Here is a 19472-nt window from a genome sequence, read left to right as displayed (position 1 = left end):
GTTCTCCAGCCAATGCTCCTAGAACGTTGCAGACTGGCCCAGTATCACCAAAACCACGAAAGAGATGCAGGAAAGACCATTCGGTCAGAATCAAAACTGCTGCAACATGTCCCACAGTGCCGAAAATCTATAATTAAATATATTAACACTTAAGATCAACAAGCAGATGGCCTATCTTGTGCCCGAGTACGTCTTCCACTACCAGGTGTTTCCAGCTACTTTGTTGTCTTCTAGACAATCTGAGATGAGAATTTCTGTCTCACTGTTTCAAATTTCAAGTCAGCTATATGAACAGCAATCATTTCAGCACCTTTCCTAATTGCATAAAAATAGCAGAGATTGTATATCTAGCTACTGTAATTGTACGGTAGATGCATACATCAGGCATTCGTGTAGTCTCACAATGCTTCCCATGCCTAGTTTGAGGCTCCTATCTCAGAGCAATATGGCAGTCTGACCTGAGCCTTCATTTCAGGTGCTACAATAAAATAACCTTGATTGAGCTCCGAGAGCCGACTACGTCTCCGAATCCTCATGCTGCCTCCCCCCTTCCTCACGGACAGCTGACGCACCTGGACGAAGGTGCTAAAATACCGCACAGGACTGCACGTGGGAGGTAGTCGTAAAAGTTTTTCAATACTCATCAGGAACTATAAAAGTCATTAAGTTGATTCATTAACAATCAGTATATGCAGACGAATATTCATGCATATAGCCGTCTCTGAAGGGTGACTCTCATTATGAGGGATGAGCACACAGATGGTATTTGAATGTATTTGCAGTAGCACAGCTAGAGGGGAGATAAGTCTAAAACAACAATTCGCTATGATGAGAAAGTAATCAGCTTTGTTCAACACCACTTTCCTTCACCTCGTGGATCTGCTTGAGTGTGTGAGCGTATTACACCATCAGTTGCTCAGATCTTGGCCAGTATAAAAGGACAGGACAGCCAGACTTTTGTAACCTCACTGCTGCGGAAAGCTCTGGTCAGAGCAAATGGATCCTATTTCAAGATTAGGTCAAATTCCGGAATCTCTCACTTTAAGGACACCCAGAATGTCATTCACAGTCAGACACATTTCCTCTGGGGAAAAAAAAACCCACCCAACAGTGACATGCACCCCCCTCCTCTTCCTGAAATCCTGTACCCAAGAAAAAGAGGAGGAACAGGGGCCCATAAAGACACTGCCTGGAAGAGCTGATGAAGTTGAACAGTGGCATCATCTCAAATACAGGCTGTATTAAACAACCAGGTGAGACAAAAGGATGCAGCTAGGAAACAGCCAGCTAGAATGCTCCTTTCTCATCTCGCTCTTGGCCACCATTCCCCTCCTGCAGAGACGTTTACTTTTTCTCTGGTGCAGCTAGAAGGCCTCTAAAACAGGCTTTCCCCACGCCCTCTGGGAAGCTGCAATACGTTCATACGAGGCTCTCCCCTGGCATACGCCGCTGCCTAGAGCATCTGCTAGCAAATACGCACGCTAAATAAAGCAAGGTGATAAAACCCGCTGGTGTGCACTTACACCAGGGCAGAACTAAACCACCACCAAAAAACCCACGGACCCAAGGGCATGGACACAGACAACGAACAACAACAAAGTTCAGTGCCTCAGCAGAAGGCCGCAGACATGTAGAAAAGACGCACGTTCCCTGTTCGCCAGAGTTAGCGTTCTAAAGGCAGGAGAAACTTGCAACAGCTAGACTCCACGTATTCCTCCCAAGCCAACGGATAATATACTTGTTTTTGCAACTCTTAAAACACAAGCTGCTGACTCGTTCAATAATGCCATACAATACCACATAAACCTCGTTAAAGGAAAACTTGCACAAATCCGTGGGTGTCAACCACCCCAAAACAAGAACAACAAAAGCCTAGGTAAATTTCCTGGCTTACCGTAAATGTTATTTTAACTCCTTCAAAACCAAAGCAAGTGACAGCATTTTGAATCAAATGCTACACATTCCATCACATCCCCGAGCTTGTCCACATTACAGCTCTGTGCAGAATTTGGTGCTCCACCCACGTGAATGGAAGGCGTCCCGCAAGGAACACCGAAGCTAACGCGAAGCTAACCCCCAAACAACAGGGCTCCTAGGAAGGATGACACACTCGACATATCACGTACACAACTGAATCCCCGCTAACTTGATAATTTTATAGACATTTGGACAACTGAGGGAAGAGAGGAGCAGAATCTGGAAGGCAGTCAGAGGGTACAAGAGACCTACTCAAAGCTTACTAGGAAAAAACTGAAAAACAGGGAAACAGAAATTCTAAGTTCCGCTAAAAGAAAAACAGCAAGTTTGTTTAAGAGCTACAGGTTAATTAAAAAAAAAAAAAAGATCAAATACTTCTCCTAAGAATAAAAATGCTAGCTGTTACTAGGGAAAGCGATGATCCTGCCCTGCACTCCTAGAGTAAATACCTGTGTCTGCCCCACGTGTACATCAGACTCGGCACATCTCATAGCTGGAAATGAGATGGTGAAGCCTGTTGTATTTTACACATGCACCAACCTCTGCACCTGCACAGTTACTGCGGTGCCAAAAAGAAGGTCAGATAGAAAACTCCCAGCTGCAGTTTTATACAGCTTGACATATAAAAAGGACATTTTACCTCAAACTACGGGTGCTGAGTAACTACTTCTGAACGCAAAACATTGAACAGAGAAATAAAAACAAAAATGCAACTTACCTTGCCACCAATTTCTAACTTAGGGATTTATTACAATAAACACAACAGAAGCTCTCAACTTTTAAAATCGTTTCTGTTCAGTACCCAAAGTGATCAATAATCTCTGAAGTGATTTGCTTGATTACAGGTTCAGAAACTCCTCCTTGGAATCTAAATAATCAAGTAAGCTGTTCCTTTGGGCATGCAGCAGAAAGCGCCATGTCTTTCAGCAGCTGCAGTACAGAACGCGTGCACTGTTCCGCAACGAGTGCAGTCCCTTCGATTTATTTACCGCACAGTTGTTTTGAGCAGCCTTAAGAATCCTCTCCCATGTGATGCTTAAGAACGGCTACAGATCTGAAATGGATTAAGATTACGGAAGAGGATTATGAACGAGAAATTCAGCATGTCGGCCTCTCTCACCTGAAGAGTCAGCTCTTACACACTTTCAAGTTGCCTTTTGCTAAATGCAAACTTCTGGAGGAAAAAGAATTAAAGGTTTCACCCATTCCCTACGTTGGGCTGAAACATCTTTTGGGCTCTGTAGCTAGGGAATCAGTACTGCAGAAATGAAAGGCCGGAAGAAACACAAATAATGTATTTAACTTCGTTCTATTTAACTACTTAATTCTAAGTGATGAATCTGACTGGGCTTGAGAATGCAGAAAAGCTGTTTTACTTCCCAGTCTCTAAAAAGCGGACACACAAAGCAGATAAAATCTCAAACAGAAGAACGAGCAGTAAGCAATTCAAACAACTACAAATGATCCTCCTTTCTTAAAAAAACAGATCCCACAAAACACACAAATCCTCCAAAACCAATCGGCGCTACATTTTAATGTTTGCAGCGTTAAGATGGTCTTATTTAAAGTATCAACAATTCTGTCTCTGTATTTTTTATCAAATTTCAATTCTTATGCAAAAGCAGCTCAACACATTCCACAGGTTAAATCATCTAGTTTATAAGACGTGTCATTTACCGCTTTCTCAGTGTTTATATATTTAGCATGTCATTAAACTAAGACCAGAAAGTTATATATCCTTCTAGTTAGCAAAAAAAAAAAAGTATTCAAGCTGGCATATAGGCTTTATTTTGTTGGCAACCAGGATGTCTGAATGTTTATAAACAGATGAAATGCAAGGCTTTTTTAAGAAAATAATTTAGAATAACAAAAGCAAAATAAAAGTAAGTTAGACTTCTTCAAATCTACTTTTCTTTCTCATTTAAAACCCAACCCCCCCCCCCCCCCCCCCATTTCAGTAGCCTGCTCTGTGGCTGGGCCTGAGCAAGTTCTGAACAGCTGATGAGACATAAGCAGGACAGGAGCAGACAACTGTTCCCTGAATATTCATGGATATTAAATAATTATACACTCCAGATCTGTTTGCACACATGGAAACAAATACAATTGATTCAATTTATATACCACTGCGAACCTGGGCACACCACTGCCAGCAGATAATCAGCCGGACAGCGCTGAGGTCAAGAAGGCTATGCAAAATTACACCTGTAAGCATCCTTTTGTCTTTACTTGTGGGTGGCTCTTATATAAAGAAAACCTGCCGGGATCAAGAGTCAGCGCCTGCTCTGAGAATCAAAGGAACATCATTCTGAAACCTCAAAGGTATCGTGACCACCGTTATTTACATCTTCCTCCAGAACTCTCTTGTTTTACAAATTAATCATTCTGGCATATAACTGCTAACATCATTGTACAAACTGGGTCAAGGCAAAGCTTATCCAGGCAGAAGTAGAGGATGCAGGTAAGTAGGTTATGACACTCCGCCAGCCTCGGCGCAAGGAGATAGAGCTCCAGAAAGGTCTCTCGGGAACAGTTTGCATAACCGGTGCGCAAATACTGCAGGTGACATTGCACGTATCTGGAAATGGCGCTCTGACCTAACGCTCTGATCGTACCTTCTTCTCCCAGCTCAAGTTCTCACTGGCATTAGAAGGAATTTTGTGCAGTGAAAAATGGGACCTCTCAGCTTTATGTGCAAGCATCCGCTCGTCTTGACTCTGTAAATCCTTCTGTTTTTCTGGGGTGCTCCCAAAACATGCCTGAATTCAATATACGGTCACAGCACAACCTGACAAACAAAAAAAATGAACCTCTGCTCTATAGAAATTAGTTGTAATCTTTCTGTTGAAGGCAACTTTCAAATCTATAGAAGGAAAACCGTCCCTTTTCTAACCTCACTGCTATCCCATCGCTTCCCTCCCATCTGTTGGGGGGAAAAGCCTGTATTATCACACCTCCTAATACAACTCCTGATTTCTGATGAACAAAGCACCATAGTCTACAGCGGTGAGCCACAGGAACAGGCTTTCTGGGAAGGGGGTCAGTGCCCCAAGCCTAGCAGCGTTCAAGAGGCATTTGGACAATGCCCTTAAGAACATGCTGTAATTTTTGGTCAGCCGTGAAGTGCTCAGGCAAGGTGGAAAGTGGCAGGTCCCTTCCAACTGAAATATTCTATTCTATACTCTCCATCACCTTTCCTAAGGCTACTGAAAACAGCTGAAGAGCCTGTGCACCAGAGAACCACAGCTCAAGGGGAGAGAGACTGCCTGCAGTGGAATTCACACTACGGAAAGTCCCTTTCCTTTGCACCGACAGAATAATTTTTGTGTTGCGGAAGGTCCCACGGAGCACATCAGGACAGGATGGCCAAGCTGATGCGGTTCAACAAAGGCTTAAACAGTACCGGGACCTGTGGCGACCCTCTTCTGCAATTATAATCGGGTTCTGCAGCGCTCCCCCCGTCCGGTTCTCTCTGGGCACAGCGTCTGACCCTGTTGGGCTCATGATGACAAGCCCCTCACAGATCAGGGAAAAGCGTGACGACATTAGGAATAACACCACAGGTCTTCATAAATCAAGCTATCAGCTGTGTATTTTTATTTAATTATACTCAGACCTATAGGCCATGCAAAATATAGGAAATTTTTTTTATTAGTCAGCACATAAGTACATTCAAGTTGCACAACTCTTTCCAAAAACAGTAAGAGCAATTTTTAGCCACCAACATCTGCTAGAGCATCAGCATAGTTACAATAAAATCTAGCTTCCGTTACAGTTAATTAACAGTATCATCTGCAACACTTGAAAGAATTAACAAGTGGTTATTTCCTGAATGGTTCACACAATTAATAAGCCAAAACAACTGTACTGCTTGTGGGAGTGATTTTAAAAGCATATGCCAGTCTTGGAAAGCTTCAGCTTTTCACTCGTTCTGTCTGTTGAAATAAAAAGATAGAACAATAGGTAAATAAGAGAGCACAGGTTTGTATAGAGCTAAGAAAGAAACAAACTCTTCAGAATCTCTAAAGGAAAGGAATTACTCTTGCTAAAATCGAGCGTCCAATGTAACGGCTACAAATCTAATACTAATACGAGTTTAAAAACCTATTCAAAGTGGAATGCAGCTTCTTGTGCTCCTGGCAAGACCACGCAACCAGAGTTTCTTGGAATAGAGATGAACTTAACTTCCTGTCTTTCTCCGAGCACGTTAAAGCTACTGCATGAGGCACCTGGCGAGGTCAAGCACTTGGACTTTTTCTGCACATTCACCAGACAAAACCCTCACAGGATGCCAATATTCAGTCGCCTGTGAAATGCTGTGACAAATTAAGCACGGTCTTCTGTGGTGCCAAGTACATGTGAAACATATCGCAGTAGTGGGACTGCTAAAAATAATATCCAAAACATTCACAGAGGGAACCTCTACCTCTAGGTCCCAACAACACCCCCCCTTCCTCTCTGATAAAGCACTTCTCCTAGGATAATCTCCCAGGGTTTTGCTAAGAAAGTCAACACTTAACTCTATCTCTAAAACAACAAGGGAAGGTATTTACCCAAGGTTGATAAGCAAACCAAAGGGAGAATCAGGAATTCAGACCAGGTCACCTGCGTGCCACTGCAGTGCTTTGTCCCTCAGTGACTCTTCAGCTGAAATTTTTATTTAAGTACAAGTAGCTACAAGTACCAGCCTGCTACTTACACCTCTTCACTTCACAGTTCTGATCCACGTCTGGTACTTATCTGGAAGCGCAGCGCTCATGAGCGTGGTATACACTGTGTTACTGGTAGGGAAAGAGCAAAAGAGCGAGTGACATTCCAAAGGCAAGACGATGGATTTACAAAACTAGCAAAGCAACAGAACAAATCGTAGTGGAAACAAACGTTCTGCTTAGGTACAGAAGGGTTAGAAAAAGTGGCAAAGAGACTGATAAAAATGAAGGCTGCTGGCACAAATTTTTGGTATTTGTTTCCCCACTTAGTACAGCAAAGGAACTGTACTTCAACACCCGTTTGATCACTGTATTAAAAAAATCAGTTTCGCTGATCTTAGCAGTCACACAGATATAATCTTCTCCTTTCCAAATTTCCTCACATTTACAAGACAGAGGAAAGGAAGTCCTGGTATTAACTTTGAAGAAGCCATTGCCAAGCTCTAATGCAAACGACCGATCCAGAGTATATACCGAGCCGCACATAAAACAAAACGGGATGGCCTGCAAAGGTGCAGTCTGTGGAACAATGCAGAATCATAATGGAATACTGAAATAAATCTCTCTTCAAAAATCCAGTAAATGGTACCTAAAAGCTATGTCCCCATTTACTGTTTGGGTTTTTTTGTTTGTTTTTGTTTTTTGTTGTTGTTGTTGTTTTCTTTTTACACATCAAGCAGCACTACATCAGAAACTCCAGAGAAAGCCATTTGCAGCATTAACACAAATCCAAAAGTAAAAAGCACAAATGACTCAGCAGAAAGTCCCGCCGCTCCTCTGAGCAGTCATTTGTTTCACTACTACAAAGGAACTTCCCATTACTAGACTGGGCCTAACAAAGTGTAGTTTCTTGGCTAGAGCAGCAGACCAAAGAGGAAGAGTGCTGCGGAAGTGCAGAGTGCCACAGGCACACGCTGAAACCTACGCTGAGAAACGGCAAGATACTCAAGCAGACGGACAGGAAAACCTAAGCACGTTTTGTGATTGACATTTAAGTGGCCTGAGGCATGGGGGGGGGGGCACTGATTAACATCTCTGAATCTAATACTTACTTGTTTAAGACTGGCTTCACTGACAACACCTGTACAGAAAGTGTGAAGAGTTGTCATTTTGGTAAATGAAGAGGGAAGTAAAAGGCTATTTAGAAACAGCAGTACAATGAAGTTATGCAAAGGCATAATGCAAAGTCAAGGATTTCTCTTGCTGGTTTTGTTTGTTTGGTTTTCTTTAAACATCAGACCATTTTACAAAAATATTTTTTAAAAGCCCACTGAAATACGCAACCTTTAGGTTCTCAAAACTAACTGGTAAACATCACTCATGTTTAACACTACCTGCCTGCTGTAATGTTTGTAATCGTGCTTGAAATAAGGAACTGCACAAAGATGATGGCGATGGAATTCACCTCCTGCACTTTCCTCTTGGAGTGGCAGACTATTACAAAATGCCTACGCAAGGTAGTTCAGAAACATTTTAACAAACTTAGTCTTAAACTCTTCAGAGATGGGTGTACAGTACACCTTTTTCACCATGCCTTCCTTGCACAGCTTTTAAATCCCTGACAAGAACACAACTGCACTTCTGCTTTGCAAAAGAATTTTAAGTCCCAGTCACAATTCAGAATTTATAAGAAATACCTTAAAGAGCGTATCAAAATTGATGTTCTGCTGTCCAGTAGCATTGAGAGCTTTGATGGCTGCAGTTCTGCAGGGAAACAACGCAGTATCATTAAACACACTTTAGTGTTCCAAAGGTTACAAAGCACCAACGTGAATAATTTCTCATTAAATGCCTTTCCATTGAAATGCTCGCTTTGGCCTAAAATAATTGAGAGTTCTGTGTGACTGAATCTAGTCTCACATTGCTGAAGCTCCTCTGTTACTACACCATTGAGTACAGACCAACGGGGGGGCATCTGCCAACAGCTTTTTGCATACTATACAGCCTAAAGATTTTATGATGTCTGCGAGCACTTTCCTAGTGCCATCAAATACTTTTTCACTGTGAATCTAAATCCTTTAACTCTTACTAAACTTTGCTTTATAAAGGAAGTTTTGGTACATGCCTTATCCTTGCAATTTCTCATCTTTTATGCCATTCAATGCCACACAGACTTTCCTCTGACACATGTGAATATCACTCCTCATTCCCTTTTGAGTGGCATTACAGAACTGAACAAGCTGCCAGCTCAACGAGCTAACACCTGCTCAGAGAAGCACACACCCAAATCTCTAAGCTTTTCAGAAGAAAAGTGTTATCTCACCACAGAGCTCCAAATTAGATTTACCTTCGATCATCAAAAGGAGGAGGGGTAGTCCAATGGTCATAGTTCGTCTCCACACGAAACCACCTGTAACACAACACACAAACATAAAAGCAAACAAAAGGCAAATCAGCAGGCCATTAATAAAGGCCAAGAATCAGAATCTCTGTATTGCCAAAAAAAAAAAAAACCCCAAACCCCTCCCTCAAAAGCCTCTTTCCTGTGTCTCTTGCAAACCAAGGGATCCTATACACACAGCAGCCTTTACCATAAATTACTGAACACAAATGAAAAAAAGAGTGATCTCTGAACTCCTGCTGCTGTCAGTGGCAAAACTACTACTGACTACAATAAAAGCAAGATCAGACCTGTAAAGAGATGATCAGAGAAAAGATTACGGGCACGCGTACGATGCAGCCTGCAGCATTCAGTTCGGAGTACACAGAGCCAACAGGCCATCTGGCTGTGGCCAAGCCCGTATTTACTGGCTGACTGTAGTCACTAAGTGCCATTTTTCACAGCAGGGCAACTATTTAGCATCTCCTTCATCTACTAAGCTAGTGAATTCACAAAATTGACAGGAACAGTTATTTTTGAGCCTTCAACCTTTCTACCACATTGGGTCAAAACTAATTTCCAAGTGCTGAATTTACTGGTGCAAGACTTGATAGACAGACAGGAAAAGTTCTCAATTCTCGTCTCCTTTGGAATCTGGCTGAAAATTAAACACATACAGATGCTTCTTCCACCCCTGACCCTCTGGGCTGCCCCAGCCTGACGGGGTGGTGCGATTCCTTCTCAAAGAGAAGGGTCTGGGGTTCCTTTCAGAGGCTTTCAAGCTTTCCCTGTCCAGCTATAAGCATTATTAAGAGATGAGCCTGGGTCTCTCGAGAAAGTTGTGTCACTAACCCTGCCTATCACTCAGGAGGGAACACAAAAAAAGCAAAATAAAACATTTTTTTCTACTTACGCTCCACCTAAAGGATCAAGAGGCCAGAGATCTGCTGGCCCTCTTCTATTCCTCGTTATGACCATGCCTTCTTTGGGCGAAACGCCTCCTACAATATAGTAAACTTCAGCAATGATGGGAATGCTCGCTAGTCTGAGAACAGCTGACTGAAAGTCCTCTGCTCTGCTCAGGGTCTAATGCAAAAAGGAGATCACAGTGAAAGAAAGATCACGGAGCATGGTCAAGCACAAAAACAAGCACTGGGACATCTTAAAAAGAAAAGGTCCAGCTTTTTTGAAAATGGCAATTGACTCTAAAGCGCTACTTGAAACAATTCCTCTGAAAATAGAAATTTTTTTCCAAACCAGCCAGCATATGAACACAAAACACGTATGACTAGTAAATGAACTCAGTAATCCCACCTTTGCAAATATTCAAAGAAAACAGTAAATACACACACACGTATATATGTATATGGTGAAAAGTTGAATGGCAGATTTTCAGCTTTCTTCAAAGACAGAGGCCTGTCCATACTCTGCAAATTCAATCCTCACCGAGGTCTTTCAACATGCACGATGGGATAGATCAAAGTGGATGAAAGGGGGGGAAAAAAACCCACTCCACATCCTTGTCTTGCCAGTGCATTAAGAGGACTTAGGTAACAATGGTGAATAAGGCCGAGGCATTGCTTACAGCAAGCCTGGCTTCTCCTGCCATAACCAGGTGGCCAACTCAGCATAAACCGACAGTTCCACCACAGTCAGGGAAGCTACTATTTTCAGGCCCAGGGCCGCAACCTACTAAAGTACATCTTCAAAAACAAAGGCTGTGCAGGAACCGAAAACAAAAACAGAGAGCATGCCTCAAACAAAATTCTTCAGAAAAACAGGGAAAGCCCTGGAAAACAATTAATTATTTGTGACAGCCACACTGCAGCTAACAGTTTTGAGTCACAGCCTCAAGTCACATCTCAAACTCAAAAAGTATAACAATAAAGCCTCCGGTAGACATTGCAGTTCTGCAGGGAGTTAGCCTACAAACCATTTAATTCATATTTACTGTAATTCACAAATCTGAGAAGGAGCAGGCCTGTTTTATCTCAGTAGTACCCTAACATGATATCATAAAACATGCTATACAAAACACCACTCTTAACTCCTGCCTCTCACCAGTGAGTTCTGCATTTTTAATACGGTAACATATCAAACATAGTGTAAATAACCAGTGAGCCAGACACTAACCATCTAAGAGTACAGCTGCCTCCATTTCTTGAATTACAAATCACAGCTACGCGAAATACTCCCTAGGAAGGCAGTCTGCACAGCTTCTCACAGACTTTTGGCATTGATTAGAGATCGCCCCCCTGAAGGACTGCAATTGCCTCTCATATACATCGCTGACAATTTGGGGACAATACATATTCCCTCTTACGAAATGCATTTACTTATATTTCAATAAATCAATTTATTGAATTTTCTGTGAAACTAAAAGTTGTAACATCAAACTTACCAGGAGTTTCTAAGTACAAATTACATCTCTGTGAAATATGAGAAAATAACTCAGCGCACTTACGTCTCGGACAAGCCAGCTGACAGGGTAATTCCGATTCAGAAAAGCAGCTATTGCATTTTCCCACCATCTACCGCCATCTGGACAAAAAAGAAAAATTCCTATACGTGCATGTTACATACGCTCTGTGAAATCTATCCTCCCGCCTTCCTTTCTTCTCCCTGTCCCATCTCTAGCTCTGCAATCTTTCCTTGTACTGCGTTACACAAGATCGGTGCAATAAATGCTTTAATTCTCTCACTATACCGCTATCAGGAAAACATCAAAGTTAGGCAGCTTACACCAAACCCACAAAGCACACACCGTCTCAAAGTCATCAGAGCCTCTGTACCATCTTGAGCTTAGCCGCACTGTTTAGAACACTGAATGCTCATAGCGCTCCTTTTCTTTTGTATTACTTTACTGATATCTATACAGAAAACATGCAGGATGTGCTGCATCACCAGGCTAACGCACCCTGGCGAGCCCTCATTTTACAAAACTTGTCTTCCAAGTTCTAGCAATTTCCATCAAAAATCATCACATTCCTTCCCATTCTAATAACTTGCTAGCTGCTCAGTTTTTAAACTGTTTTTATTCATAGCTGAATGATAAGCAATGAAGAGTCAAAGGCGACTGTAACAGGGACTAGCACTTTGTAACACATATTTCTAAAAGGACTGTAGGTCTATTCATACGATATAATAGTCTACATCTGTCAGCTCAGATATTAGCATTAATCACCTCATTATCCATCTTACTGAAATATTACAACAGGAAAAATTACACAGAAATCATGAAACAGCTAAAAAGAGGTAGTGGTGGTGTTTCTGTGTTACTGGAGAAAATTAGGAGAACTAAGAAAAACAGAAGGTCAAGTTGATAATTATTCATACGCCAAAACCAGGAAAAGCCAGGAGAAACAATATGCTTGTCACTTGACAGACCTTCACCCTCTTTTAAAGTCATCCCCCTGTCCAGCTATCATTCACATGCTGGTTTCCCTGAATTTTTAGTTTAGTTGTACAGCAACAGATAAATCTGCAAGCAGTCAGCAACAACTGATTTAAAGGAGCAGACCGTGCGCTGAGTGAATTAGTATTGCCTGTAGCTAAAAAGGGACTGAAGTCGAGGTGCACAGGTGGATGACAGCACATCAGCTCCTGACGGACAAGAGGGGCCCATCACGCACAGAAGTTTGCGGTACTTGATTCCCCTGTTGGAATCGGGAGAACAGAATGGGTTTGTGCACGGACTCAACCACCTCGCCGTTGTCGGCACCGGTTTTGTCCCCAAATTGTGCCTGTTCACAGGCACAGGACTTTGGTCCGCAAGATTTTCTAAATCAAGCCTTTTGCGAAGGCTCAATATGCTTAAGACTTCATTTCCAAGCTGCTGTTAGGATGAACTAAAAGCAGTTTGCATCTCTCAGTATCAGCCCAGAACGTTCCAGTTTTGAAAGGATTAAATAATTACACTAGCATCAGAAGCAGGCTCTTAAAAAAATATGAGTGTACACTGTGAAAAGAATCTAGTGAATGCAACAAAGCAGTATTAACAAAGGAAACAGGAATCAAAAGGTACATGTGCTCCATAGAAGAAGCCCTACTCAGAGAGATAACGAATACATATACAGTGAATAGTGTTTGCATAACATCTAAAAAAATTTTTGAAAACAGAAGACAAAAAAAAGATTAAAAAGAAAAGAAAAATTATTACCACAACCACAAGTGAAAAAGAAACATTTATTTTAGATGTTGTTTCCAACTCTTTCTACATTGTTTCCAGTTCTCACAAACAGCTAATCAAGAACAGCAAAAAAGCATCTACTTCTTAAAAAGAAAAAAGAGGGGAAAGGGACAGAAGAGGCAAACCCAAGCTTTGAGTTGGACATAACTACGAAGATCTGTGAGACCGAAGTGCTGATGGAAAAGGCGCTGACCCTTCCTCTGCCTTCCTGACTGTTACAAGCCCTTCTGTTGTCAAGTTTTAGTTCTCAGTAGTGACATCTCTCAACTTTCCCCTACTAAATCCTTCCCTCAGCCGCCTTCCCAGTATCTCTATGCATTCTCTCCAGCCCTGCTGCCTTTCCCCTAGATCTCTCGGTCTTACGCTTCTCTTCCCATCCTCTCTTTCAAGCTGCCTTACAAGGACCAAGTAACATGGAATACAGAGGAGGGGACAGAGCACTAGGAAAGCAGCTGTTTATCTGCTATACACAACTGCATCTTTTCCTCTCAACCCCTACTCTGCCATCTCCAATCGCGTCTCTTGAACAGACGACCTTATTTTGTCTCTTAAAGCTTTCCCCAAGGTTCTCCGTCTCCTTTCACATTTTTCAAGCTCAGATAACACTGTGCTGATACACAAGGTCTTTCTCCTATGCAGCAGCCAATAACTGTCAGCGTGTGTGCTTTTACCCCCCGAAGGCCAGAGAAGTCATTGCATTTCAGCTCCTTCCTGGCAACCTTCATCGTATTTTTCCCTCTGGGAGAAAGCGAGAGAAGGGCCAGAGCAGGCAACAATCAACGGACATAGCGTACGTAACGTCAAGTGGGGAGGACAGATTTATTTTACCTCGTTCGTCACCGGAGACCGTGAACTTGTGTGGACTCTGTCCGGTCCACAAGCCTACATATCCAAGAAACGTGGTGCCTTGGTACGCTATCTGAAACCAGGAAACATGCAGTATTTTAGCATTCTGCAACAGAACACTACTTACAATATAGGCAACATTCTGAAAGCTGCATCCTCTGCTTCTTCCTGTGACTTTCATACCTTGGGTTGCTCTAAAGCACTCCTCCTTAAATTACAGTAAAACTTGCAAAGTAAATTTATAAAAAGACTCTTGAGGACCAAAATTCACTGCATTTAATTTGTTAATGATCACCAACTGCCACAAAAGTTTTGCTCAAGTTAGCAAGTACCCATGCAAGAAACAAAGAAAGAATTCCCCATTTGCAAAATGGACTAATGAATATGGAGAAAAATCACACTAACAAGGACTGCACTAGCAACTAGTTCATTTTTGGAAATTTTCATCGAATACACACACATCGGTCACAAAAATTAACAAGGCTTGAGAAGAAAGCCTTAGAATCAGTCCATGCCAAAACTCATCTCTTGCCTATATTCTCTAGTATTTCTTTTCTTTTAATATCTCAACATTTCCTTCTTTCAACATCTCCTTCCAAATAACTATCTTGAGATACCAGATAATGCAGTTCTATTTGTTCCAGTTTATCACCACAAACTGGATGTCCAGAAAACAAAGAAAACCAGCATTCATCCCGCATTCCCAAAGAGAGGGACTGTGGTGCTCTAATAATCCAGAAAACTTGGGACAGGAGCCTGTCCTGGTTTCAGCTGGGATAGAGTTAATTTTCTTCCTAGTAGCTGCTATAGTGCTGTGTTTTGGATTTAGGATAAGAAGAAAGTTGATAACACACTGATATTTTAGTTGTTGCTAAGCAGTGCTTACACCAGTCAAGGACTTTTCAGCTTCCCATGCTCTGCCGGGTGCACAAGAAGCTGGGAGGGGGCACAGCCAGGACAGCTGGCCCAGACTGGCCCAAGGGCTATGCCATACCATAAAACATCATGCCCAGTATATAAACTGGGGCGAGTTGGTCGGGAGGCAGCGATCGCTGCTTGGGGACGGGCTGGGCATCGGCCAGTGGGTGGCAAGCGACTGCATTGTGCATCACTTGTTTTGATATTTTTTTACATCATTTTTATTATTATCTTCTGTTCCTCTGCTGTCCTATTAAACTGTCTCTATCTCAACCCATGGGTTTTACTTTTTTCCCCCCGATTCTCTCCCCCCATCCCACTGGGGGGACAGAAAAACCACAACAGAACCACATTCCTACACTAAACCCCGCTGCCTACGCAGCTGTACGACCATACCCCGTTCCTTCACGGAATACTCCCAGCCACAGATCATACCTGCCCGCTTTTTATAAACCGCACATCAATTGTAATCTTGCTTAATATATCGACAAAATCGTAATCCAGGTTCCGACCATGGTAAATGTTTCCTTTGTCATCCTGAGCGACAATACTAGTACAGAACCTTCAGAAACAAAAAGGAGAAAGAACGATTTAAGAAAAAGCTATGACAACACTTTCAATATTATAGTTGAACTAGCTCAGCATTTCAGGAGGAGTAACTGAGTTTACCTTCTGCTAAGTATTTCACTAATGTAAGCATACAAACAGCAGTTTGCATTATATCGTTAACACTTATGCTTCCCAACCTGCGAGAACGATCTCATCCTATACTTCTTGATAAAATTTCTTACAGGTTTTGATTGCAGACTGGGCGGGGGGGGGAGAGGGATGGACAACACACACAGAATGGTTTGACTGAAGCTCTGCATAACTACGCATCACTACAATATCATGGGAAAGTCCTTCCCCACAGAGTCTAACCTACAGAACTGCATAATACTTAACTTACCGTGTCCCACCTGGTTCAGAAAGTCCAAAGCCGCACTACTGTCCGCATCGGGACAGATATTACAGACCAGGTGGGAAGCAGCATTTCCACTTGGGAAAAAAAGTCATTATTTCATTTTACTTCTTTTCTAAATTGAGATGAAGAGCCGACATCTAAAAACATCCACAAAGTACCAGTCTGAAACTTTCTGGATTTCATTTCGACAATTATAGATTATTTCATTTCAATTTGGACCCCCTTTATATATTTAATCACAACTAGATTATAAGTTCAAACAAAGTCCTTTCAAACTGAAAACATCAGTTGTCATTCAAGTGTCAGCCATCTCAATAGTAGTCTAGCCCCTTCTCTGAAATTCCTTTCTCAATAACTATTTCAGTTTCATTGAAACAGGCTTTTTTATGAAGTATATTGAATTAGCAGGGAATTCCAAATTTATTTTCTCTGGAGTTAATGAGTTTGTCATTCCAATGATGCATAGGATCATATTTCAAAACTGTAAAGGTAAAAAATTTCACAGACAAGTAGTTTTTTCCTGTTTGATGTTTTTTATTTAGTATCATTAAAGCTGAGGAACTTGCAATTTCATGGGCCTTACCAGGGCTAAAAATGATAAGCGTCCTCTGTGAAATACTACAAAAGCTAGCATTTAAATGACTCGCTTATCCAATATTAATCCTTATTTAAAAAAAGACCACTTTGAGTATCACACGTTAAGAAAAATAATAATCAAAATGCATACAAGTGGCTGTATGCACCTGGTTTTTTATTAAAACCTACACGGAGGGGTTTTTTTTGTTTGGTTGGTTTTTGTTTTGGTTTGGTTTTGTTTGTTTGTTTGTTTTTAAGATCCTCACAGGCAAGACCAAGTGTTTATTCATCTCCTGCACATCCTTCTAGGGCAAAAAAAGGACAATGAAACTGACTATTTTTTCCACTGAGGTTTTGTTTGCTGTCATAAAGATACTACGTCCATTTTGCATTGTGCAAATCAAAAAAATTATTTTATACAGTCATTGTGAACATTCATCCAGAAAATCGTTTGGAAGCAACTTCATCTCAGCTGAACGGTTAAAATAATTAGTTGCAATCTAATTCTTCTGGTTTCCTTTTTGGTGAAATACGACACTTTAAACGAGAAGAGTACATGACGCGATCTTTGAAGATAAATGAACCCAAATACTTTGAACAGATGGCACTTCCTTATTAGCAGAGCTTATTTTATACAGATATACATATGCAAAAACCTAACAGCTACATGTTACCATTATTAACAAAAATAACGCTCTATGTTTCTTGTTCAATTCAGGATACAAACTGCCAAATGGGAACGAAACCTTCCACCTGAACACACGATACGGTACGAGAACGAACAGTGCAGATCATCTGCCACGGGTCTTCACCTGCCTTTGTGTGTGCTCTCCCACGCCAAACTAAAATGAACCTCTACGTCCATTTCTACCAGATTCTGTAAGTACCAGACACTTACGCAGTAGATTCATAGGCGAAGTTAAGCAGGACTCCATCTCCCAGACTGACTCCCAGTGCTTTGCACAGTCCCAGAATTTCCCCCGCGAAGGGTTGCGGCATGAAGAACTCCAGTTCCGCCGCTATCGTCCGGATAACTTCGTGGACCCATCTTGGTACCCTTTCACTGCAAAAAACACTCAAGGCGTTAGCTGAGAACGAGACAGAAAGGTTTGCACCTTACGCCCAGCAGTCAGGTACTCGAGGAGCTGCCGCTTCTCCCATCAGCCTGTCCCAGCTGGCGCTGACCGCCCGTCTCCGACATCCCTGCATCCCATCCCTCGCCCAATCTCACCACCTTCTGCACATCCCCAAAAGCAGCCTGCACAACTCGAGCAAAACATTCAGTACAGGCTTCCTACTTGTAAAATGTTTTTATTCCTGCCAGGGACCTCCCTAGTCCATCCTCTGACAGGTTCCTCAGCGTGTGCATAATGCAGTAGTGCTGCGTTAACGCTCAAAGAGACCCTGAATTTTGGAGTTCAGAGCAGTTGGGCAGCCGCGCAGCATCGCTTCGCCCCCCTCCTTCAGGCCCGGCAGCAGCGGGTCTGGCGGGCGGACGAGGAGGGCTGGAAAGGCGGGCCCCGGCGCGGCCCCGCTCCCGGCACGGCGGCGGGAGGGGCGGCAGGGCTGTCTGACGGGCCGGCGGCCATTTCACACCCCCGAGCCGCCCCGTCCCGTCCCGTCCCGTCCCGCACTCACTCGATGACCCGTGCGACGGCGGCGCGCAGGAAGGCGGGATCGAAGTGCCGCAGCACCGGCAGCCACCGCTCCTCGGCGGGGCTGTCCAGGCTCACGTTACACAGCAGCGGGGCCGCCGCGGGGGGAGCCGCCGCCGCCGCCGCCCCGCACAGCAGCACCAGTAGCACCCGCAGCCGGCAGCCCATGGCGCTGGAGGCGGCCGCCGGCCGGCAGCCCGGCCCTCGGCCTCCCCGCAGCGGTAGGGACCACCCCCGCCGGGCTGGGGCGGCCCACGGGGAAGGGCCGGGACATGGCGGCGGCGGCCCAGGGCGCTGCGGGCGGGGACCGCCCTCCTCCCGCGGCCGCCCCGCGGCCTAGCGGCCGCCCCCCAGCCCGCCCGGCGGGAAGGCCGGCCCGTCGCCTCACAGAAAGCCAGCGGGCCGCGCTGCCTGCGGGCGGCCGCCCTGCTCCCGCCCCGGGGTGCCGAGCCGCCGGCCTCCCCTCGGGGCCCCCCACCTCCGCTGTCCAGTAGTGACTACCGGTAGGACACCACGGACGGAGAGTAACGTAAACACAACGCAAAATAGAGGCAAAACGCTGGGCGTTAACACCTATGTTCCATTTCCCCTCTGTTTCGACAAATAGGTTAGAAAAGGGAGTCCAATATTCTCATTTTTACCAGTAGGGAAATCTCCTTTCCTCTTGACAGCAACCAGGCACAGCTCTCCGCTTCCTGAACACCACTGCTAGGCTATAAACATAGGGGGGAAGGGAAGAGAGGAGACTAGGCACTAGTCCTTAACTCAAAGCCTACCAAAAAACCGTCTCCTTTGAAGCCTCACAAGTCATTAGTTTTTGGACACATCCACATAAAAGGGCAAAAAAAACCAGTGAAGAGGTTTTATATAAGCACATATATAAGCCAATCTCCTCCCCTTACTCTTCAGCCCCTGCTCCACACTCCGTATCACTACAGCTCCTGTGCATCCATTCTTCTCTTCAGCTCCCACCTATCCTCCACCCGGCCAGCTCATAGCTGTCATTCCCACACAGCATCCCTGCCCTTACCCAGCAGGAGCACTGAATTTGAACATAACATTGGAAGTTCTACCAAGTTTCTACTTTCTTCTCTCCTATCTCCAGCTTTTTTTGCTTTAGGAAAGAAGACAAGACAACAAAACAACCAACAAAAATTACACAAACAAGTAATAGGAATTAAAGTGAATACAACTGTGTATTCAACATAGCAAACATAGTGAGTCAATTCCCATGTGGGATATAAACATTAACCTGGTTTCCTAAGGAGAAAGGAAAAAAACCACCGCACCACATGCTTTTCCATTATGCTGTGCATAT

The 19472-nt window shown here is 43.5% G+C and overlaps 1 protein-coding gene across 2 annotated transcripts; it reads right to left on the bottom strand.

Annotated features, from left to right (window-relative positions):
- Positions 1–5543: 5543 nt before the first annotated feature.
- Positions 5544–18346, bottom strand: NAAA (N-acylethanolamine acid amidase). Of its 2 annotated transcripts, XM_082316383.1 has the most exons (11): positions 18138–18346; positions 17398–17562; positions 15395–15521; positions 14024–14114; positions 11471–11547; positions 9920–10092; positions 8974–9036; positions 8324–8390; positions 7739–7767; positions 6677–6758; positions 5544–5912 (listed from the first exon to the last, which is right to left on the bottom strand). In XM_082316383.1, the coding sequence occupies exons 1-10, from the start codon at positions 18320–18322 to the stop codon at positions 6683–6685; spliced, it is 1053 nt and encodes a 350-aa protein (XP_082172509.1). In that variant the 5' UTR covers positions 18323–18346; the 3' UTR covers positions 5544–5912; positions 6677–6682. The 2 variants fall into 2 exon arrangements, with proteins under 2 accessions (XP_082172509.1, XP_082172510.1); XM_082316384.1 differs by lacking the exon at positions 11471–11547 and having other exon boundaries at positions 9920–10007.
- Between the last annotated feature and the right edge of the window lie 1126 nt (positions 18347–19472).

Source organism: Platalea leucorodia, assembly GCF_965183815.1.
Source record: "Platalea leucorodia genome assembly, chromosome: 6".
NCBI lineage: Eukaryota > Metazoa > Chordata > Aves > Pelecaniformes > Threskiornithidae > Platalea > Platalea leucorodia.
This window is presented reverse-complemented; position numbering and strand designations above follow the sequence as displayed.

Bases quoted from the DNA above. Each gene is read 5' to 3' on its own strand.
- NAAA (XM_082316383.1), bottom strand. From the start codon at position 18,322: ATGGGCTGCCGGCTGCGGGTGCTACTGGTGCTGCTGTGCGGGGCGGCG. The intron at 10,093-11,470 runs GTAAGTGCGCTG...TTTTTGCATTAG, and splicing joins TCAGCTGGCTTGTCCGAGAC to ACCCTGAGCAGAGCAGAGGA. The intron at 6,759-7,738 runs GTAAGTATTAGA...TTTCCCTACCAG, and splicing joins GTGAAGCCAGTCTTAAACAA to TAACACAGTGTATACCACGC.